The 23,878-nt window shown below is 52.2% G+C and overlaps 1 protein-coding gene across 2 annotated transcripts; it reads right to left on the bottom strand.

Annotated features, from left to right (window-relative positions):
- Nucleotides 1-273: 273 nt before the first annotated feature.
- Nucleotides 274-22,620, bottom strand: DNAJB12 (DnaJ heat shock protein family (Hsp40) member B12). 2 transcript variants are annotated; one of them, XM_049854818.1, is made up of 9 exons: nucleotides 22,390-22,620; nucleotides 10,639-10,819; nucleotides 9,214-9,359; nucleotides 6,972-7,157; nucleotides 6,761-6,840; nucleotides 5,577-5,686; nucleotides 3,984-4,156; nucleotides 3,215-3,312; nucleotides 274-2,106 (listed from the first exon to the last, which is right to left on the bottom strand). In XM_049854818.1, the coding sequence occupies exons 1-9, from the start codon at nucleotides 22,520-22,522 to the stop codon at nucleotides 2,077-2,079; spliced, it is 1,137 nt and encodes a 378-aa protein (XP_049710775.1). In that variant the 5' UTR covers nucleotides 22,523-22,620; the 3' UTR covers nucleotides 274-2,076. The 2 variants fall into 2 exon arrangements, with proteins under 2 accessions (XP_049710775.1, XP_049710774.1); XM_049854817.1 differs by having other exon boundaries at nucleotides 3,162-3,312; nucleotides 22,390-22,603.
- Between the last annotated feature and the right edge of the window lie 1,258 nt (nucleotides 22,621-23,878).

The raw sequence follows: 23,878 nt of genomic DNA, 5'->3' as shown, positions 1-23,878 counted from the left end.
GCCCTGGGCCTTGCAGGAGCGGCTCCGGGCTGCAGGGAGAGACTAGGAAGAGGGGAGAGCATCGTCTGGTGGTTGTGGCCCCTTACCTTTTGCCTGGATGGAGTTGGCCCTGGAACAACACTTGAGACCAAAGTGGCTGTCAGCCAGGGCCAGGGGAAATTTGGACTTGTCTCCAAAACCTCCCTGTGGCGTGGGCTGGACAGTGTCAGCAGCAACAGGCGCCTGTGCCCCCCACCTTAGCGCCGCCGCTCAATGCAGACCCACCACAGCCAGTCACATAATAAACATATATTTATAGATGTACAATTTCAGAATTCTAATTGAAGAAATACAGCTTTTCAGGGGATCCATTGGGATCTGTGTTCTTATTGCACATGGCTCAGCCCATCCAGGGACATTTACCAAGACCAGCCAGTCGCGGTGGTGCGGGCAGAGCACCAGGGCCACCGCAGGCGGTATTCATGCCTCTTCCAGTTCTCATCAGCTCTCGGGGCCACAGGGGCCGCTTCATCACAGCACAGGACCTTGTTTAAACAACAGATTTGACATTTTCTTACCAAGCTTCCTTTTCCCATCAAGAATCCTATTTGTTGGAGATTAAAAAAAAAAAAAAAAGCCAAGAGAAATTGAGAGGATATTTATCTCCTGGCCGGCAGCTTGGGGAAGTAAGGCTTTGGAAGATGGCAGGCTCAACGACACACCCACCGCCAAAGGAAAATTCGAGAAAAATTGAAATTCCAAAAGGCCCAGTACAAACTGTGGGGATAAATAAAACCTCCCTCCCTTTTCCTGGCAGCAGCTGCTATTTTGAGAAAAATCCTCATTTGGAGGTGAGAATAAGAAAACCATTCTGGTCCAGGTATATCCTTCATCCAAAGTGCACGAGAAGGCCCTGGTGGAGCCACAGCCACGGAGGTGAAGACCCTGGTGGCCACAGGCATGACTTTTCTTCAGGAAGGAGTCCGGCTGAGGCCCTGGGGTCCTGGGTGTCACCTAGCTGATCTGTGGAGGTACAGTCTTCCGGAGTCCCTGGTACAGACTCAGGAGAAATCAGTGGCAACATGGATTTGTGCCCTGGGGCACCAATAAGGCAAAACCCACTTAGGGACTAGAGGTGGGAGAGGCGGCCGGGCAGGGCCTGCTCTCCCTCTCCGGGCCCTGCCGTTCTCTGCTAGCATTGTCTTGGAGGGCTCCTGGAACCCAGGGCAAAGAAGCCCACCTGAGCTTGCCAAAGGGGAGGAGCAGCTTGAGGTGAGCTCTCTCACCCCAGCAGGTCCTGTCTGTGGCGTCTACTGTGACCCAATACTGAGCTGGTACCTGCCCCCAGGGGCACCTTCCCCGCCCCCCCGACAGCCTGCTCCTCTCCAGCCTGACTGTAAACCCGGTAACCTTCAAAGTTTCCATTGAATTTATACTATCATGATTACTACTGCCTTCGAAAACAGGCTGGGGAAATGTTTTATGACCTGACTTCTCAGGCTGTCAGCTATGGCTAAGTTGGACTTCTTACGGATCAGGCTGCCGTCCCCAAACAGGCCTAGCTTTCTAAAACAGGGAAGAAATCTGCTAAACCAAATCCCTGCATAGTTTAAAAAGTAGACTATATATATATCTTTATATATGCCTATTTACATATAAATAGATATATATATATACATATACGTGCATCTATAAATTACATTCTAAGGAGAGGCTTCTTTCCTCCCTCTATCCTTGGCCAACGCCTCCGACAAGCTTCTACTGAGAGGTGACAGTGACTCCTGGGAGGGGGAAGAAAGGCAGTGACCGCCCCCTCCCCCAGCCATTTGCTGCAAGTTTTATATTCTACTTTCGTTGCCATGGTTTCTGTATCCTAGGAGAGAGCGCTGTGGAGCTGGGGCCTTGCCAGCACTGGGAGGAAGGGAAGCAGCCCCGTGGCAGGCCTTCCTGTCTGTCCTAGTCCTAAGAATGGTCTGCATTTACTCAGGGAGAGAGAGGGCAGTTGTGCCGTGTTCGGCCTCCGACTCCACTTTAATTTTTTTTGTCTTTTTATGTCTTTCCTTAAATATACAGTCCATCACCTTGGCTCAGTGCATGTCACCAAAAATTCTCCAGGGATTTCATAGTCTGGGGAAGAGAAGGGAATGGTTAGCTCACATGGGGAAAACCTGCTGCTGTGTCCTGCCCACCTCACCCCTGCCCCAACCCTCCTCCTCCCAACCCTTTTCCTGAAGGCACTAACGGATGGCCCCAAAGCATGGAGTTTGTGGTTGGATCCGTGTCGACAGGACTCAGGCAGAGGAGGTGGGCAGGGTACTAATAAAGAGAAGAACCTCTTGGGCTCTGCCCACATGCCTCTGGGCTTGGTCCCAGCTGCCCCCCTCTGGCAAATACTGGGAACAGGGCCCACCACCCACGCGGAGGAGGAAGGAGGTGGGTAGCCTGCTACCAGCAACTTTTGCTTTTCCCCACCCCTGATGTACTGAGCAGCTCAGCACTGACCCTGAACTCGTAACCGTCTGTTCCCTTTCTCAGACCACAGGCGAGAAGCTTGGGCTGGGCCGGATGCCTGCGGCTTCCAGCCTGCCAGGTGCTGTGGGCATTCATGAGTGTCCTGGTCCCACCAGAGGGGAGCATGTGGGGTGCACAGGTCTCTTCGCGTCAGAGCCTGTCGGTTCCCACCCTGCCTGTTATCGGCTGCCTGGGAGGAGAGAGGGCCCCCCCTCCCCTGTTCTCTCGTGGTTCTTCCGAGTGTCAGGCGGGCAGACTGGGTGGGTACTATCTTGGGCCCAGTGACCTTTGGTGGCCTAAACAGCAGGGCACAGGCAAAGGTGTGCTGTGCTGATGACTTGATGGCTGAACAGACAGAGGGCCCACAAGTGGTCTCAGCAACAACACTGGACTCTCCATTCTGCCTGGCTCCTGGGCACCCTGCAGCCCCAGTCAGAGAGGAGGGGTGAGGTAGGGTGGGAGAGCATCACCAGATGCCTGAAACAGACCTCAGTTTCCAAGTAAGCCCAGAGTTGCCCGTCTTGCAGACCAGAGGTCAGGCTTGGGACAAGGAGTCTGTGCCATAAATCACTAGTACTCCCCACCCCCACTCTCACAACAAAGGCCAAAGCTGCTGGGAGCAGCAGGGCAGAGGAGGTCCTGGCTCATACAGAGGAGGTCCTGGCTCATACTTGGACCTCGGTGGCGTAGCTGCCCAGGACTATCCATGCAGGGAGGCCTGCACCTCTGACAGTCGGTTACAGCTTGGGGTGCCCATCTTCTGTGCTTTGTGGTACATGTCTGTGTCGCCGAAGTAGCGGGCCCGGTACAGCAAGCCTTCCTCTGCAAAGCAATAGGGCAGGGTCAGGGCACAACCAGTACCTCCTAAAGGCCTTTGGGAAGCCTGCCTGGGCCTGTAGGGGAAGGTGGGAAAGGCTGGGATAGGCCCAGGAGCTTGGGCAGAGCCGGCCTTCCATGGGGAAGACTCTGGAGGAGCAAGGACGACAGTCCTAACTCGGGAGGGGGATGGAGGCCCCTTTGTGCAGACTCCAGGCAAGGCCAGCCAAGGTAGATCTGGGTGCCTGATCCACGGGCACCAAGGGGACCTGTACCAGTCTGCCTCCACATTCTCACCTCTGGGAGCCAAAAATGACAGGCTGATGGCAGTGATTTGCGGGAACCTGGGGGAAATGTGGAAACCCTGGTGGCGTAGTGGTTAAGAACTATGGCTGCTAACGAAAAGGCTGGCAGTTCAAATCCACCAGGACTTCCTTGGAAACTTTACGAGGGCAGTTCTACTCTGTCCTATAGGGTCGCTATGACTCGGAGTCGACTTGACGGCAATGGGGTGACAGGGTGGTGGGGGGGATGTACGATGGTCAGGTGGCACCCTGACTCCCAGCCCCAGGGAAATGCATGAATGGAGTTCAGACCCCCAAATCTCTGGGCAAGCAGGCCTTTCCCTGTTCCCTGCTCCTGAGCTTTGCCAGCTCTGCTCTCTTCCCCCTACTCACTTTGCTGCTTCTCCTTCCAGCAGTTGTTTCGGAGGTTGGCAATATAATCATCTTCCACGTTCCGTTCCACTGTTTTGAGGCTGGAGCCTGTGTACTCCTCGGAGAAGGAGTCTGCCACGTAGTAGATGACTTTCAGGTGGTCAGTGACTCGCCTGTGGACATGACCCACCGACCTGGCCAGGAACAGACCAGGCACAAAGTGGGCCCAGGTCCCCAGGCCCAAGGCAGCGCTAGGGATGGGGGCCAGGCCAGGAGCTGCCACATGGTAGCTAATCTTGAGTCCCTCCCACTCTAGAGCAGGAACATGAGCATGGCCCAAAGCCAGGGTCTAAATAAAGTCAGAGGGCCCCTCCTCTGAAGTGGCCCAGACCATGGCAAGCCCTTTTCTCAGGCTCTCTGCTCCCTACATCCTGACTCCAGGGGCTTGGGGGAGAAGTCTCTCTCTGAGCAGAGGCCTTGGTCAGGGAAGTACCTCTGAAAGCTGTGACGTGAGCTCCCTGGGCCTCCATTTCCTCACTTGTCCCCTAAATTTCTTCACTTGTCCCCTAACCCAACAGTTGCTGAGGGTCTCCTGTGCAGGAACTTCCTGTCTACAGTTAAGGGGCTTAGGAACAAAATGACAAGGCTTCCAAGAAGTGATATCCTCCCAGCTCCTGGGTTCTATCGTCCAGCTCCGACTGCAGACTTGGAGGCTGTCAGAGCCTCAGGACCCAGACAGGAGTCAGTGCGCCCAGGAGGACGGCCCCTGCCTCCCCACAAAAACTGCCGCCTCTCCTCTCCAGCTGCAGAGAAAAGGGCTGACGTCAGGCGACTGGGAGCCTGCAGAGGGTGGTGTAGGTCCAATGGACCAACCCTGCCCCCTGCTGGCTGACAGTGATCCTGCCAGCCTCCCACAAATACAAGGTGAGCAACAATTGTGTATGAGAGGCTGTGCTAGGTGCTGGATAATCAGTGAGGGGAGCTGATGCCCTAAGTGATGAAATAACTTGACCAGGCTTGCTACTGGCAGTGGAGACCAGGTATCCATTCAACAAATGTTGCTGAGCATTTCTCATGAGCCAGGTATTTTAAATGCATTACTCATTAATTTTCACAAGCAGGTGGATGCTAGTATTCCTATTTTATAGATGAGGAAACCAATGTTCAGAGAAGCTGAGTAACTTGTCCAGAATCACACAGCTGCTAAATTAGTGGAGAAAGCAGGATTCAAACCTGCCCTGTTCTGTCTGACTCTAGCACCCGCAACCAGAACTCAGGAGCAGATTCTTCTCTCAGGATCTGTAGAAATGAACCTGGAGGTGTGTGTGTGTCATGAAGCAAAATCATGTAGGCAAAGCTGTGTGTATGTGTATTATTCTATAGAAAAAGGCCTGCAACTTTTCTTTCATTTTCTTAGGGGACTGTGATCCTAAAAAGATTAAGACCCTCAGCTCAACTGGGAAAGCAATTTTGTTGATTCTAAGCCAGCTTTCTGCATTATGACCATGAACCTGCTGAATCAGGATGAGAAGGCAGGCCCCTCATGGGGCTGCGACTCCAGAGCCCCTTGTCTGCCCACCGCCCCAGTCTCCCGCTCCGGCTGCTGGTACTCACGGCCTCGGGCTCAGGCTGTAGGGTGGACTGGAGACCATGAGCTGGCTGAGAGCTGACACGAGGATCAGGACGAGGATGGGCAGCAACTGGACAAAGACCCCCAGCCCGCCCTGGAGGGAAGAGCCAACCGTCACCCAGGATGACTCGGCACTGGCCAAACTGTCACCCAGGATGACTCGGCACTGGCCAAACTGCCGCCAGCTCCCCCAACACCACAACAGGACCCAGGCAGCAGGAGCCAGCTGCCACAGGCCACGCCACCACGCTCTCCCATCCCCGCTCAGGTCCTGTAACGAGAAGCTCCTCCACCTGCCAGCTTTCCCAGATAGAAACGAAACTGCAACCTGGGTTCCATAAAGGAGGGAGGTGAGTATCCATACAGTTACTTCTGAGAAAACACCAAAAAATCAGCAGAAGTGGCTGCCTCCAGGAGAATGGGGCTTTCTGAATTCCAAGCCACAGGAATATGTTACCAATTTAAAAATGACCAATTAAAAAAGTGGAAATGAAAGTGAATACATTTATTCACTGTGTGATAATTTGTGATTAAAATAAAACTTTTCGGTATGTTAAATACACACAAAACAAAGTATAAAAAGTGAATAAATAAAAACAGGAGGCCACACTGTCAGAGCAAAAAGGAGCCCCCTACCTGCGAGGGCTAAAACGCTCTGCAACTGTCCACAGGATTTTCGGTTTGGCCAGCCAGCTGTTACTCGGTCTGTGGCACACATGATGCATTTGAAGCACTGTCTTGCTACGTCTTTTGTACATGCTTTTTAAGACTGCTGATTTTAGCACCCATGCTGTCATCCTTTGCAATCCTCTCATGAAGTTTAACTTTCTATTGCTGTAAGTCCACTCCTTGCTTGGAAAATGTCACTTCGGCCTTATAAACAATAGGACTGCACAAAAGCCATTCACATGGAGCCTGTCTGTAGGTGGAGTGGTTTCTGCAGCACATTCCCCAACAGAAGCATCTAACCCCACTCCGGTGGGCATGTGGCGCCCTCTGGTGTCCCTCAGCAGAATGGTATGGGGGCCAAGATGGCTCCTAGCTGAGAACTGTGGGGTCCCAGAGCACACAGCTTGGAGCTTGGAATGCAACTCCCTCGGCCGGGCCCCACACCCTGGGCTGGAGCGTGGCACCCTCCCCTGCTCTCCCCAGCACCTTCCTCACTCACATCACCCTGGTTCTCTCTGTGGTCCTGCCTTTGCTGGTAGGTATAGCGCATGCGGCCGTTGCTGTAGACATGGACGTTACCTGGGGGTCAGAGGGACTGAGTCAGGAGCTGGGGCTGCTGGGACAGGGGGAGACGGGTACCCAGTGCCCCACCATCATCCCCAGGAAGGGAGTCAGCCAGACTCAGCTGTGGGGGAGGTGGGGGCACTTACTAGAAGGGAAACCACCACCAAAAAACATGTTGAAGAGGTCCTCAGGAGAGATGTCGGCCTCAAAGCCGCGATGGAAGTCCCCGTGCCCGTGGCCGTGCCGGGCCGCCTGGCTCTTGTCATCACCAAACTGGTCATACTGCTTCCTCTTCTCGGGGTTGCTAAGTACCGCATAGGCCGTGCCAATGGCTGCAAAGGAGGCAGAAAGGCAGGCCTGAGGACACATGGGGGTGCAGGTGGAGGCTCCTAGGTGGCTAAGCACTCACTTCAGGCACTCAGGTGATGTAGGAAGCAGGGTCTGGGGGCCAGTGGGAAGGTATGGGGACAGGGAGTGGGTATGCAGAATGTCCCTAACTGAGCCTGGGTGGCCCAGACTGGGTCGAGGAACAACACTCTGGCTCCTTGCTCTCCACCTCCTGAGGGTGGTCAAGCCTTACCTGTGTGCTAGGCCCTGCACAGGAGCCACCTCATTCACTCCTAACAGCAACCCCATCTCCATTCACCAGGGAGAAAGCTGAGGCCAAGAACCAAACCCCAGTTTGTCTGTCTCCTCATTTCTCTCCCTTGAGGTACCCAATGGGTTGGGGCACCTCTTCTGGAAGTTACCATGTGACATACAGACACAGGATGTCATTGTTGGAAACTGGAGGGCAGCAGGACCTGCCAGAAGGGTCTTGCCCCAGGAGCCAAAACCCTGGGTTCTAGTCAAGACTCCCCAGCCACCAGTCATGGAGCCTGGGTGAGTCCCCTTCTCCTGGGGGTCCAGGTCCAGCTACTGTTCCTCTGCCTGCCCTGGAGCCTGCCCACCACAGCCCCTGGGGATGAAGCCTGTGCCCCAAAAGACCTTAGCTCTGGCTCCTGCTCAGTCTCCTGCTCCTTCGCCCCCAGCCACCCCCTTTCTCAGAGAAGTGGACCAAAGCTGCATCTGTTTCAGCGCCTGCCATCCTTGGGAATAAGGGGGGCAGAACCCCCTCCTTCTCCCATCCTGACAAGGCCCCAAGGCCAGACCTGGCCTCTAGGTGCCTGTCAGAGCGGGGGCAGGCTGCAGGGAGAGGTCAGGGCTGGAGAAACACTGGCCATGGCTACCTTCCCTCCCTCTCCCATTCCCCTTCTCCCTCAGGGGTGGCTACCAGGCAGCAGGGGGAGGTGCTCCCAGGCAGGGACCAACCCAGAGCAGCCCAGAATGGAGCTCCTGGGGAAGGCCCCTAGGAGACCACATACCAGGTCCTTGGCATGTGCTTCAGGTCTGGCCTCAGGCTCCCTACCTGGCCGAGGCCCTGGCCCCTGCTCTGCATCACCCTGCTTGGGCCAGGTGTGGCTAGTCATCCATGCTCTATCTCCTAGGGCAGGTGAGCCTAGATCCCCAAAGGCCCCCAGGAGGACAAAGTGGGAATGAGTAAAGGAAGAGACATCTGGGGGAGAGGTTGGATGGCAGTGCACAGCCAGCCCCACAGGCTGGCACCTAGTCCATGCGCAGGTAAGCCTGACAGGTTAAATGAAAACATAAACGAACAAAAGGCAGCTTATGGCTTCAGCCAGAACTAGAGCACCCACCCCAGGAGCAATAGATCTAAGACCAGAGAGACTGCCACGCTCCTACTGTAGGCCCCAAATGTGTAAGTGTGTGTGTGAGAATGTGTGTGAGTGCGCATGTGTGTAAGTGTGTGAGAGAGTGTGTGTGTGAAAGAATGAATGTGTCTAAGTGTGTGTGTGAGACTGAGTATATGTGCATGTACGTGGTGTGAGTGGGTGTGTGTACAAGTGGTGCATGAGACTGTGTGTGTGCGTGTGTAAGTAGTGTGTGGGAGGGGTGGGGGGAAGCTGGCTGTGCCTGTTGGTGCTGAGGCGGCCACCAGGCCCGAGGCCCCTGCTCTGGGGCTGCCCTGACCCTCAGCACAGGGGAACAGTTACTCAGATTGGTAGCTACGAGATTCCAAGACAGGAAAGTATGTGGGGAAGTGCACACGAGTGAGTCAAGGGGCCTGGTTCTGCTTCTCCTTCACTCCACGAGCGTGGAGACAGTCCGTCAAGGGGGAAGGGGGAGCAGGAGTGACGCTACTAGAGCCCTCTCAGACTCTGCATGGCGGACAGGGCTACTCAGACCTTCTTCCCAAGAAGCAGTTCCTGAGGCTGTGGGTCTCGGACTCAAGGCCACTTCCTTCTGCTCCCCACTTCCTAGGAAAGCAGTCTTTGCCCCAGGACAGGAGATAAAAGCACCAAAGTGACAGGAACCACAGTGGCTTACCTTTGAAAGCCTCAGTGGCGCCAGGCGCGTGGTTCTTGTCTGGGTGGAATTTGAGGGCCAGTTTGCGGTAGGCCTTCTTCAGGTCCTCGTCTGAAGCCCCTCTGCTCACCCCCAGGATCTCGTAGTAATCTTTACACTGCTTGACCCTGGGGGAGGGAGGAGTGTGGTAGGGGGCGCCAGCTGGGGCCAGATCCATGCGGTGAAGAGGGTGACAACAGCGTGGGGCACATGGCTCTGAGCAGGTTGTGAGGGGACTGCAGGGCTTGACGGTTCCTCCAGGTCAGCTGTCTGACCTCTGGCACAAGGAGCCACTGTGACCTACAACTGTGATGCAGAGCCCCACGGAAGCATCAAGAATACATTTAGGATTTAAGACAGGGCAGGTGCTGTTTTTTGCCAGGCCAGGATCATTTTGCCTCTGCCAACAGTACCCTTACTAGATGCAACCTTAGGAGGACTGCCAACATCTGTCAGTCAGGGGACCCCCACCCAAGAGGGATGTGGGACTCAAGCTTGGCCAACTGTCCTCTCTCCCGGCCCCCTGACCTTGAGTGGGTAACACAAAGGACAGAAATGGCAGGTGTCTGTTCAACTGACCATAGGGCCCTGAAGAGGCTCCTATCATGCCTTATTCCCTGGGTCCCTGGAGACACTTGGTTTTTGGCCTTTTCCAGGCTTTCCCTTAAGTCAGTTTCTGCTGCTTACGACCAGAGAACCCCACCAGGTCAAAGAGAAACGTAAATGTGGTTTATGCTTTTGTACCACACTCATCTTTCTGGTCACACACAGGCTGAGCCATGGGCCCTGAAACTTGCTCGTGTCCTCACCAACACCCAGGACAATGTGAAAAGGGCCACGATGGGATTCCTGAGGCCTGCTCATGGGGAGGCTGGGGAAAAACGAGGGCCAGGAGTATCTATGCCTGAGAAGCCTTGGCCGACTGCTGCAGGCTTGCTGTTCCCCAGGGGCCACCCACAGCTTGGAGGGAGAGCTTGTCCCCTGCCTCCTCTCCGCCCACCCAGGCTCTGGTCTGAAAGGGTCTTTGTTGGGGGTGGGGCTGTGACTTGGGGGAGCATCTGGAGGGGAGACCAGGTCCCATCTCTGCCTGACAAACAGTGCTGTGTGAAGAAGTTGGGCCGGCCACAGAAAAAGCTGGCAGTGTCAGCATTTTCAGCCTCTGCTGTGGGTTGTCCTGGCAAGCAGGGATGGGCAGTGGTACCACGGTTCCCACACTGCACCCCAAGGCCCTGTGGGAAACAAAGTGTGGCCATGGTGAACCCAGACCACTTGGATCTCATCCGTCCTCCAAGGTCCCCCAAGCCCAGACCACAGTAAGATCAGAGGTGAAGGAAGGGCTGGAGGATGCCTTCTCTGGACCTGAAGCTTCCCCCCAAGCACCGGACCCGTGCCTGCCCAGCCCTCTACCTTTTCACGGCTGCTACTTGTTCTGCAGTGTAGCCTTTGGTGCTCTCTCCACCTCCAGCCTCCCCGTTGGCCGAGGGGGCCTCAGGCCCACTTGCTTTCCTGCGAGTTGCATGGGTCGTGTCTGTGGGTTGGGGCTGGTCACCGGCGGGCTGCGGTTTCTGGTTGAGGGACTCGATCAGTGCTGTGCAAGACAAGGAGACTGTCAGGGCTCTGCTTCTGAGGGCCCGCAGGTGGCGGCATCCTACCTGCTCCTCCTCTAGCAGCGCCAGGACCTCTTTCCCTAGCTTGGGCCTGTTGACGGGATACCCTGTTCTCTCAGAAACAAACCATAACCATTCAGCAGCCTTCCTTCACTGAGTGCCCGGGCAGGCAAAGCACCCAGCCTGGGGAACTCCGCTTCACACGACCGTGTGGTTTAGAAGGGACTGGTTGGGAGGCTGCTGGAGGCCTTTGGTGAGCCATAAAGAGGAGCAAGGAAATCAGTTTGCCCCAGGGGACAAGGGATGGAGCGAGACTCAGAAAAAAACATCTGCTGTGCTCACTATCCGCTATTTTTACATCTTCTGCTTCAATGATCAGGGTCTATGCAAGGCATCAGCTGTCACCCTCAGACAGGGTCATGGTTAAGTAAACCCTTGGTTCCTGCTGACTCTAGATGAGGAAGGACCCAAATCTCTAGCAGGAGTCCCCTGCGTCCATTTATTCCAGGCACAAAACCAGTTCTCAGAAACCCTCAGCATGCCTGGGGCACAGTGTCCTGGGTGGTAAAATCCCAAAGCTCCTGGTAGGCTCCTGGGAAACCAGGCATCTGGGTCACCACAGGGACCCTGGGCACCTCTGCCGAGAAGGATGTTGACCTCCTGGGTTTGTCCCCTGCTGGGCCCAAGGCACGTGCTGGTGTCACACCCTTCTGTGACACACCTGGGTCTCACCTGAGGGGCCTAGAACAGGGCTCACTGGGAGCAGAGAACTGGGCTCACGTGGACCCTGGTGCCCTGAGCCACTGCTGCCTCAGTTGCAGCAAATTCACCTGATGAGAAATTCACACACAGGAGCTGGGAGCTACAAGATCCCAAGATGGGTAGGTGTCGTGAGGTATGTATTGTTACCACCATCTCATCCCAAGGAGGAAGGTGCTGTGGCCAGGATTCAGCCATCCGCCCAAGCTCTTCAGCTGGGCAAGTGGCTGAGCTGTCATGCAGGCCCAGGAAGTCCAGCTCCAGGGCCCAAGTCCTTCACTATGTCACCAGTCTGAGCCGAGACGAGCCTGAGCCCCTTTCAGCCCAGTCATTCCAAGTACAGGAGAAAAGCTAAGGTGAGAAAGACCCAGGTTCTAACCTCAGCTCTGCCACTTACTGGCAGTATGATCTCAGAGATCTATGAAGTTGGGTGAACCCCAGTTTCCTCATGATGATGGTACAAGGGCAAAGTGCAATGATTTACAGAAGCACCTAGCACAGGGCCTGACAGAATATAGGTTCAAGATGAGGAGCTGCTAATGTTATAACATGGCCTACGAACTGGGTCCCCCAGCAGCAGGCTGTCTAGGGAGGTGAGGAGACAAGGGGTGTGGGTCGGGGTGGGGAGCCTGGGAACATTCAGGCTCAGGAAGGGAATGCGTCCACACCCTGTAGGCTCTGGGCCCAGGTGTCACCACGAGATTTCAGGCCGTCCCAGACACCAGGTCCATGCTGGGCACCCAGGGATGGAAGAAACCAACAGATGAAGAGGTGCCAGTCAAGGTGGGTCAGAGAGAGGAGCTGGTTTGCTGCTTTCCTGGGGCTTTTAAAGAAGCTGTTTGTTGCAGTTTCTCCGGAAGCCCTAGTGGTCGACGCCGAGCCTGGTATTCCTGTGGACAACAGGACCAGCCACCCAACTGCCACAGGCCTGCAGGAGCATCAGCCAGGGGAAGGCAAGGGCTTGCTCCAGTGCCTCTCAGGGAGTGTTCTGGAAGCTTTTCATTCAGTTACATGGGATCAGCCACTCTAATTCCCCTACCCTGCAGGAAGAGAGCCCAAAGGGGAATGGACATGCTTTAAGTCACCTAGAAGCTCCCTGCTTGAGTTAGAAATGAAAAGATTTCTGGTTGCTGACATATAGGTCCCCCTTGGGGCCTGGGCACCCCCACATCCTGTGGGATATGACGGCCTCATCCTGGCTCTCATGGCACAGTGACTGCGAGGCAATGGCACAGAAGAATAGGAGACAAAACCACTTCATGTGGCTCTGGAGTTAGACAGGCCTGGCTGGGTTCAGGTGCTGGCTCTACCCCTTCCCAGCTGTGTGACCTTTGGCAGGTTACTTAACCTCTCTGAGATTGTTTCTTTAGTTGTAAAATGAGTGAGTGCTTTATCTCATTACATTATTGAGAAGATGGAGTGAGAGAATGTGTACCAAGCATGGCGGTGATCACCGTTATTACTGCCGTCTGTGCCTGAAGCCACAGGGCTGTGTCTGCAGCTGTAACAAGCACTGTATGACTCTGGCTCATTGTTGCTGCTTGCCCAAAGCACCCCATGGAATCAGCCACCACCTCGACCACCATGCTGACTGAGAGGCAGCGAGCTCTGCTGCCCAAAGCCCAGCTTAGGACACAGGGTTTGCCCTGGTACCTGGCCCCAAGTACTGGGTTAAGAACCAAGGAAGGGGCTGGCTCATCCTTCCCAGGCCAGTGAGAAGGTGGGGAGCTACCCCAGGCGAGCTGGTGGCGCAGTGTGAAACCTCAGTGGGTGGAAGGGGCTTGTTTCTAGGGGGACTTCCCAGTAAAGCTGGCAGATTTTTTGTTTTTTGTCTCTTTTTTTTTTTTTTTTTAAATTGTGCTTTAGATGGTTTACAGAGCAAATCCGTTTCTCATTAAACGACTAATACACATATTGCTTTGTGACATTGGTTGCCAACCCCATGATGTGCCAACTCTCTCCCCTTCTGGACCTTGGGTTCCCCGTTACCAGCTTTCCTGTCCCCTCTTGCCTTCTCGTCCTTGCCCCTGGGCTGGTGTGTCCATTTAGTCTCATTTTGTTTTATGGGGCTGTCTAATCTTTGGCTGAAGGGGGAACCTCAGGAGTAACCTCAGTACTGAGTTAAAAGGGTGCCTGGGGCCACACTCCTGGGGGTTTCTCCAGTCTCTTGTCAGACCAGTATGTCTGGTCCTTTTTTGTGAGTTTGAATTTTGTTCTTTTTTCTCCAACTCTGTCCAGGACCCTCTATTGGGATCCCTGTCAGAGCAGTTGGTGGTGGTAGCCAGGAAGTTGTGGTCCACTAGGCAGGCAGATATTTAAAAAGAATGGAAATCAGCAGAAGAGACCAAAGCCGGGGTGGGAGAGATGGCAGCTGAAGCAGAGGTGAGAGTATCTCTAGGGCCAAAGCCACCAGGGGCTGCCCCTCCTCAAACAGACTCGAGAAGTTACACTGTCAAGGTTCAAACCTGGCTCTGCCATTTGCTAGCAGGGGAACCTCGGGCAAGTTACTCAGCTTCTGCTGGCATAACTGCATCTCCCTCATAAGGGTGGAACTGATTACTGGTTTTCTAAGGGCTGAGGAGTCCCTGGGTGGTGCAAATGGTTAACATGCTCAGCTGTTAGGTTGGAGGTTCGAGTCCACCCAGAGGCGCCTTGAAGAAAGGCCTAACGGTCTGCTTCTGAAAAGTCAACCGTGGAAAATCCTGTGGAGCGCAGTTCTATCTCACACACACACGGGGTCACTGTGAGGGGAGCAGACTTGATGGCAACTAGTTAATAAGGGCTGGCAGAGTAAGTGGGTGGCTGCATGCAAGGAACCCAGCACAATGCCTAGCAAATGCGAAATGCTCTAAGCGCTGCCTTTGATTGTTACTTTTGTTCTCAGGCAAGCTGTTGAGTTTGCTGGCTCTCTGTGGACCTGTGGTGCTCAGAGGGAGTCAGGAAAGGGAGGTGAAAGCTGGGGAGGAGCCTGGGGCTGGAGACAGACAGTTCTAAGTAACTGGGGGTCTTGTTAAATTATCTAATTTCTCAGTGAAGACATGACCCCTGACCTCACAGCGTTGTCATGGGTATGACTGATTCAGGGAAATAAGGTGAATCGAAGGGTTGCACGTCCAGTGGGGCTGATAAAGGCTGGCTGATGTGAACGCACAATCCTGGACTTCCCTAGTACCAGTACACCTCCCACTCCTAGACCCTGAATGCTGAAATCCCTCAGCAGCTGATCCTCCCCCTCCCACGCCTTCACCTTCCTGACCTGCCTGGACCCCAGAGATGTCCATTTCATAAAATCTCAGGCAGGCTGAGCTGTAAGGACCTTTAGCGATCTCCTAGGCCAGCTCTCCCTTTGTACACTGGGGAAACTGAAGCCTACAGAAATTCTCATTGTTATTGTTGTTAGGGGCCACTGAGTAGGTCCTGACTCACAGCGACCCTATGCACAACAGAACAAAACGCTGCCTGGTCCTCTGACATCCTCACAGTCTTTGTTATGCTTGAGCCCATGCTGCAGACACCATGTCAATCCATCTCGTTGAGTGTCTTTCTCTTTTTTGCTGATCCTTTACTTTACCAAGTATGATATCCTTCTCCAGGGACTGGTCCCTCTTGATAACATGTCCAAAGCACGAGAGATGAAGTTTCGCCATTTTGCTTCTAAGAAGCATTCTGGCTGCACTTCTTCCAAACCCAAACCCAGTGCCATCGAGCAAGGCAGATTTATTCATTCTTTGGCAGTCCACAGTACATTCAATATTCTCTGCCAACACCATAATTCAAAGGTATCAATTCTTCTGTCTTCCCTGTTCATTGTCCAGCTTTCACATGCATATGAGGTGATTGAAAATATCATGGCCTGGGTCAGGTGTGCCTTTGTCCTCAAAGTGACATCTTTGCTTTCTAACACTTTAAAGAGATCTTTTTTTTTTTTTTTTTAATGCTGTAAAAGGAACTTTACAAATCAAGTCAGTCTCTCATACAAAAACTTATACACACCTTGCTATGTACTCCTAGTTGCTCTCCCCCTAATGAGACAGCACACTCCTCCTCTCCACCCTGTATTCCCGGTGTCCATTCAACCAGCTCCTGTCCCCCTCTGCCTTCTCATCTCGCCTCCAGACAGGAGCTGCCCACATAGTCTCCCGTGTCTACTTGAGCCAAGAAATTCAGTCCTCACCAGTATCATTTTCTGTCTTATAGTCCAGTCCGAGCCCTGTCTGAAGAGTTGGCTTTGAGAATGGTTCCAGTTTTGGGTTAACAGAAGGTCCAGGGACTATGACCTCCAGGGTCTTTCTAGTCTCAGTCAGACCATTAAGTCCGGCCTTTTTTTATGAGAATTTGAGGTCTGCATCCCCTGTTCTCCTGCTCCATCAGGGATACTCTGTTGTGTTCCCTGTCGGGGCAGTTATCAGTTGTAGCTGGCCACCATCTATTTCTTCTGGTTTCAGGCTGATGTAGTCTTTGGTTTATGTGGCCCTTTCTGTCTCTTGGGCTCATAATTACCTTGTGTCTTTGGTGTTCTTCATTCTCCTTTGCTCCTCGTGGGTTGAGACCAATTGATGCATCTTAGATGGCCACTGGAAACCCTGGTGGTGTAGTGGTTAAGAGCTACGGCTGCTATTCAAAAGGTTGGCAGTTTGAATCTACCAGGCACCCCGTGGTAACTCTATAGGGCAGCTCTACTCTGTCCTATAGGTTCGCTATGAGTCAGAATTGACTTGATGGCAGTAGGTTTGGCTTTGGCTAGATGGCCGCTTGCTAGCGTTTAAGACCCCAGACGCCACTCCCCAAAGCGGGATGCAGAATATTTTCTTAATACATTTTGTTATGCCAACTGAACTAGACGTCCCCTGAAACCATGGTCCCCAGACCCCCTCCCCTGCTACTCTGGCCTTTGAAGCTTTCAGTTGTATTCAGGAAACTTCTTTGCTTTTGGTTTAGTCCAGCTGTGCTGACCTCTCCTGTATTGTGTGTTGTCTTTCGCTTCACCTGAAATAGCTCTTGTCTGCTATCTTAATTAGCGAATACCCCCTCTCCCTCCCCACCCTCGTAGCCATCAAAGAATATTTTCTTCTGTGTTTAAACTATTTCTTGAGTTTAAAGAGGTCTTTTAAGCAGATTTGCCCAATGCAATACGTCATTTGATTTCTTGACTGCTGCTCCATGGGTGTTGATAGTGGTTCCCAGTAAAATGAAATCCTTGACAACTTGAATCTTTTCTCCATTTATCATGATGTTGCTTACCGGTCCAGTTGTGAGGATTTTGTTTTCTTTATGCTAAGGTGCAATCCATACTGAAGGCTGCTGTGTTTGATCTTAATCAGTAAGGCCTCTTCACTTTCTGCAAGCAAGGTTGTGCCACCTGCATATTGCAGATTGTTAGTGAGTCTTTCTCCAGTCCTGACGCTGTGTTCATTTTTTCTCGGATTCCTTGCTCAGTATACAAACTGATTAAGTATGGTCAAAGAATACAACCCTGACGCACGCCTTTTCTGACTTTAAACCACACAGTATTCCCTTGTTCTGTTTAAATGACTGCTTCTTGGTCTCTGTACAGGTTCGTCATGAACACAATTAAGTACTCTGGAATTCCCAATGTTATCCATAATTTGTCATGATCCACACAGTTGAATGCCTTCGTATAGTCGATAAAGCACAGGTAAAACATCTTTCTGGTATTCTCTGCTTTCAGTCAATATCTACCTGACATCAGCAATGATAGTCTTCATTCCATGTCCTCTTCTGAACTTCTGGCAGTCTCCTGTCGATGTACTACTGTAACTACTTTTGAATGATCTTCAGCAAAACTTCCTTGTGATATTAGTGATACTGTTTGACAATTTCCACATTTTGTTGGATCACCTTTGGAATGGGTACAAATATGGATCGCTTCCAGTCAGTGGGCTGGGAAGCTGTATTCCAAACTCCTTGACATAGACGAGTGAGCACCTCAAGTGCTGCATCTGTTTGCTGAAGCATCTCCACGGCATCCTGTCCATTCCTGGAGCCTTGTTTTTCGCCAGTGCTTTCAGTGCAGCTTGGACTTCTTCCTTCAGTACCATTGGCTCTTGATCACATGCCAACTCCTGAAATGGCTGAACGCTGACCAATTCTTTTTGGTACAGTGACTCTAGTGTATTCCTTTCATCTTCTTTTGATGCTTCCTGCTTCGTTCAGTATTCTTCCTGCAGAATTCTTCAATATTGCAACTCGAGGCTTGAGTTTTTTCTTCAGTTCTTTCAGCTTGAGAAATGCTGAGCATGTTCTTCCCTTTTGGTTTTCTAAATCCAGTGACCACCAGGCCGCAAGACACTGGATAGAAACTCCCAGAAAGGGACTGACTGGCTCCACCACCCCTGCTCTGTGAGCTCTCAGCTTCAAGCCCAGCTACTGCTCTGCAGAAGAACTGTCTAGCTCTTGGTACCTCCTTGTACCTTCTGTGGCAGGAGTTTCAAGTCCCCTCACAGCCTACTTCACTGAGAAGGCCAACCTGTGAGGTCCCTCGATCCTTCAAGGTTGCTTTGAGCCTCCTCTCACCCTTGACCCTTCCCTCTGTTTGCCCCTCCACTTCTTCAAGGCCAATCTTCCACCCATGCTCTTGATCTTTCCCCTTCTGTCACTTCTTCATTTTTCTTCCTTGATTGCATCTTCAATCTCTCCCTCTTGCGGCACCTTCTGATTACTTTTCTGTTCCATTACTGTCCTCCCTTTTACTACCAAATATGGGTCCTCTATGCTCCTAGCCTCTATCTGCCAGTATGTCATACTGTGGCAGCCTTAGTGTTGCTATGATGCTGGAAGCTGTGCCACTGGTATTTCAAATATCAGTCACCCACGGTGGACAGGTTTCAGCAGAGCTTCCAGACTAAGGCAGACAAGGAAGAAAGGCCTGGTAATCTCCTTCTGAAAATTAGCCAATGAAAGTCTTATGGATCACAACAGAATACTATCTGATATACTGCTGGAAAAGAGCCCTGGCAGCACAGTGGTTACTGAAACGTCGGCAATTTGAACCCACCAGCCACTCTGTGGGAGAAAGATGTGGCAGCCTGGTGCCATAAAGATTACAGCCTTCAAAACCCTATGAGGCAGTTCTACTCTGTCATACAGGGTCAGTACGAGTCGAAATCGACTTGACGGCAATGGTTTCTTTTTTTTTAAACAGTGCTGGAAGATTAGCCCCCTAGTTTGGAAGACGCTATAAATAGCGAAAACAATGGACTCAGGCATACCGACGACCATTAATATGGCCCAGGACCAGCAATGTCTCTCTATTATACACAAGGTCTCCATGAGTCAGATCCAATTCAACAGTAACTTTCTTTCCTCATCCTATCGAGGTCTGGCTCAACTCATTCTCACACACACACACACACACACACACACATATATACACAAACATCCCTTCCCCTCTTCTCTCTCCACACCCTATTGGAAATGCTTGATGAAGGATGGCAACGACCCCCAAACCCAAAAACCACCAGTCTCACCTTGGTGCCTCCCCATGTGGCCTTGCAACATCTGACAGTGCTGCTCGCTACCTCCTTGACACTCCTCTCCGTGGCTACGACACTGCCCTCTCCTGGGATTTCCTCCTCCTCTCCTTGCTCCATCTCACTCTGTTGCTTCCTCTGCTAAGGGCAGGTGCGGCCCACAGTTCTGCCCTCAGTCACCTTCTCTACATGTTCCATACTTTTCCACAGTGACCTCAGCCATCCACAACTCCAAGAAGCTCCCCTGAGCTGATGGTGGCAGGCTTTCACCTGGAACTTGGATCTCTCTGCTCAGCTCCAGACAGACAGCTCCTCTTGACTGTCCTACTGGCACCTCCCACCCTGCCCATCTCTCCCCTGCCTCAGCTTTTCATCCTTGGTTTCCTCCCAGTCACACAAGCTTGAATTCTGACTTCTCCTTTCTTTCTCCTCAGCTCCTCTCTCACACAAATGTTTAGCACCTCCTCTCCAATGATCTTATCCTTATCCATACTGCCTTGTGTCAGGGCCTCAGAACTTCTAACCCACTCAATGCAATGATCTCTCAGCTGATTTTCTGCCTTGAGTTTCTCTTCCCTCTCACTACCTTCATGCTGTTCTCTTCTTGAAACAGTACCTTACTTTACTCCTGTCAAAAACTTCAATGGTTTCCTCACTAACTATAGAATAAAATGAAAATATCTTTGCTTGGCAAGGCCTTGATCTGGCCTCATTTTACTTCCCAGCCTTCAAACTATATACAAACTACCGTCTCCACTGCCTGCAAATCTTGCTATACATTCAACTCCTGCCCCAAACCTCTTACAACTTCTGGCCCCCTGCCCTTTCCTAGTATGCCCTTCGCCAAGTCTCCTACCTTCCTTCAAAACCCAGTTGAAAGGCTGCCTCTTGCCCTACTCCCAGAAGCCTTCCATCATTGTAATCTACCATGATTTTTAACACCCTTTTTACAGCACTCACTATACTGTTTATAATTTAATGCTCAGAAGCCTGTCCCTGACCCCCTGTGGTGTCCCCCCCACCCTCGCTGACAGAGACAGGGAGGGCAGGGACCAGATTTCTCATCTCCATCCATCAGTCCTTGGAATCTAGCACTGTGCTTAATTTTGGTTGAATCAGTTGCTGTCTTCTGCCTTGAGATATTTTTTTCTGTAAGTTAACCTCCTTGACTAGCTAGTAAACTCCACGAGGTGAAGGCTCATACCTTACCAGTCTCTCTCCTGCCACCTTGATTAGCACCAAACAGAGGACTTTGCAAACAAATCAAAACAAAACCTCAGCAAAAGCCTGCTGCATTGCCTACGCATCTGGAATGGGCTCGGACCCAAGGCATCCAGTAGACAACCACTTACATTTGTTAGCCACAGTTTCCCAGTCCCAGGCCTAAACTAAGCCCACGTCCTTATCGGCAAAGAACAGGGCTGCAGATGCCACAAGGTGAAGGTAACAGACAAGGATGATGCATATCCTCTTTCCAGAATAGCACAAATATGACAAATATGCAGCAATCGACTATTCTGCCTGAGCCCCAGGGAAGACTCCCATCCAACCTCCTGAACTGGCCCAGGAAACCTGCTGACAGGAAGACCCCCACGAGCCATGTACAGCCAAATGTTACCATCTCCTTCTTGGCTGCCTGCTCCTGGGCCCCCAGCAGCATCAGACAGCTGGGGAGAATTCTGACAGCTGGAGGGCCCTCACCCACCAAGCTCCTCTCTTACCAAGCAAAAACCAAACCCGTTGCTGTCGAGTTGATTCTGACTCACAGCAACCCTATAGGACAGAGTAGAACTGCCCCATAGAGTTTCCACGTAGCACCTGGTGGATTCGAACTGCCGAACTATAGGTTAGCAGATGTAACTCTTAACCACAACGCTACCAGGGTTTCCCCTCTCTTACAGAGAGTAGCTTATTTCACATGGAAGCTCCATTAGTAGGTTTCCTGGGAGTCCGGGAGATCAACCTGCAGAGCCAGGATGGTGGAAAGTTCCGGCGTTCCAGGCACCCTCCTCACTGCTGACAATGTCCCCCTTCCTGCCTTCTCAGTGGGCAGGGAAGGTGAGGAAACCGAATGCTGCTCTTCATTTCCATATCATTAGTTTAACGAACATTTACAGAGTCACAGAACTTTCCAATTTCTGACTGTATAATCTTGGGTAAGTCCCTTGCCTGAGATGTTTCCTCATCTATAGAACAAAAATAATGATCTTTGCTCTGCCTCCCTAGCAGGGTGGGTCCAAAGGAGAAAATGCATGTGAAAGAGTTTTCTAAACTCAAAAACCCTGTGGGGTATTATTGCTATCCATATTATCTGCACCAACCCTGTAATTTTCCAGATGAGGAAACCCAAGCTCACAAAGGTCACATGGTAATAGTCAGGATGAGAACCAGGGTCTTCTGATCTGAGTACTTCGTTTACTAAACGGTCATTGCAGGCATAAACACTCTATCTTTCATGGACTGGTTCTTCTTCCTCTCCGGCTTGTATTGAGAGGTTAAAGAAAAAGGCTTCCTGGGTAGAGTGAACTGATGAGGAGAGGCGACCCCACTAGCCTCTCCTTGGTTTGGAAGTGGTTCAGGACCACTTAGCAGCCTGGCGCTGCCCAGCCATCTATACGGCCACTGGTGGACTCTTGGGAGCAAAGGTGGGATGGGGTAGCTGAGGCCAGCATCTCTAACAAGACCACCCGCTCCGAATCTCACAATCGGGTTAAAAGGCTCAAGGAAGGAGTAAGGGTCTGCTCGCAGGCCGGGCCTTCCGAGGTGGTGGTATGTGGCGGGCGGGGGGAGGGAAAGCAGGCGCTAGTTTTGGGAAGTGACCCCTGGCCCTTGCTGCGAGACCCGCGAGGGAGCGAAACCGCTAGAGAGGGGGCAGAAGGGTCGGAAACCCCCCTTCTCTAGAACCCATTCTCTCCCTTGGAGGAGTTTATTTTCCTGAACTGTATTTCCCAGGCCGGCAACTGGCCCTGGGCCCTTTGGGAAACGTAGTTCGGCATCGCTCCCAGGTAAGTTCCCCCGGCTCCTCCTGCCAGCGCCTGGCATTCTCGGGGACTCCAAATCCCGGAGTGTTCCGCAAGCACCCCGAAAGTTGACGTCACAGACGACCCTGTCATCAGGTGTCCGGCACCCCAGAAAAGCGTGGGCGAGAAAGACTACATCTCCCAGCAGCCACCGCGCGTCTCAGTGCGCAGACGTAGCCGCGCCTCACTACCCCTCCCCCCAACTGCTCCCGTCGGTCCGTTGCCGTATTTCCCCCAGCAGCTCTAATGTCCCTCTGTGCGCCCGCGGCACCTCACACTCACCGCGAACCCGCGGCGTCGGGTACAGCCGCTGCGCCTTCTCCAGGAAGCGGAGCGCTCGGTCGGGCTGATTGCTCTGGATGGCTTTGAGGGCGATGCTGATACAGCGCTCGGCTTCATCCTTGTTGGATTCCATGGCGGAACCAGTGCGCGTACCCGGGGACGGGGAGGCCGGCCGAGCGAAGGGCTGCGCCAGCTGCCGGCGCGTCGCGGGGCAGGCGGGCGCACGGTGATGACACAGCCCTCCGCCCCTCCTTGTCTGAGATTTGAGTGCGGGCGGAAGCTTTACCGTATGTCTCTTAAGAGAGTGACGTACGGTTTATACGTTAAAGGTGCACGTCCACATTCCTAGAGCCCAAAGGCTCATGGTCCCGGGGTCTTACAGTTACTGGATATGGTTGCGCGTTGTTGGTAGTAACTGTGCGCTTGAGACGAAGGTCATTTATTCGTTCATCAGATATTTATTGCGTATCCACTACTTACCAGGCAGTTATATGCTGGGGATAGGGATAGATCTGTGTGTGTGTAGAGTCAGATGATGTGAAGAAAAATAAAGCGGAGTAAAGAGATGATATTTTAAATAGCCTGATAAGAGAAATCCTCTCAGAAGCTGTCATTTGAACTGAAATGGAGAGAGCAAATATTCCAGATGTGACTACCTGGAGACAGGTGGTTCAGGCAGAAAGAACAGCAAATGCACAATGCTCGGAACGGGAATTTTCTTGGTGACTTATTACAAGATCTGCAAAGAGAATACACTATAGAAGCATATAGGATTCCACTGTAGAGTGGAATCCAGTTCTATCAAGGCCAGATAAGAATGGGCTCAAGAGAATGGAAGAAATGGGCTGGTTGTGGAGAGGAATGTGGGTCCCAGAGGAATTTTTAAAAAATGGGGTATATTATACCATTCTATGATACGAAAACGGCACTGGGTTTTTTATGATAGGAATTAATTGGGCAAGAAATTTTGGTAATGCAGGACAGAGGCGACAATTACAGGAGTAGAGAGAGGAAGTGGGATCTAGGGGACAGGCAGAGGAGACGCTCTCAGCCAGCCACACGGACAGCTCATTGGTCTTCAGGAAGGCAGGCAGTATATATAGGTGCGCTGCTTTTGCACGCCAGCTGGTACATTTGGAAGCGGGAGCATGAGGGCGTTGTCTTCAGATTGCTTTTACTTTCTCAGTGCAAAAAGCACCAAGGCCCTATCACGTGCACACTCAGCCATCCTCTTGGCTATGCATCGCTCACTCCTGAGAAAACTTTTTCCCATCCAACCTTTTCACCCCCACTCTTCCCCTCCTCAAGGAGCTCTGGTGGCACAGTGGTTAAGTGCACAGCTGCTAACTGGTCAGTGGTTTGTGCGTCAGCCTCCGTAGAGATTTACAGTCTTGGAAGCCCAATGGGGCTGTTCTACTCTGCCCTATAGGGTCGCTATGAATCTGAATGAACTCCACGGTGGTGGGTTTGTTTTGGTGGGGTAGTTCCC

Source organism: Elephas maximus, chromosome 16 (genome assembly GCF_024166365.1).
Source record: "Elephas maximus indicus isolate mEleMax1 chromosome 16, mEleMax1 primary haplotype, whole genome shotgun sequence".
NCBI lineage: Eukaryota > Metazoa > Chordata > Mammalia > Proboscidea > Elephantidae > Elephas > Elephas maximus.
Note: the sequence above shows the minus strand (reverse complement) of the source record. Positions and strands in the feature narration are given on the sequence as shown.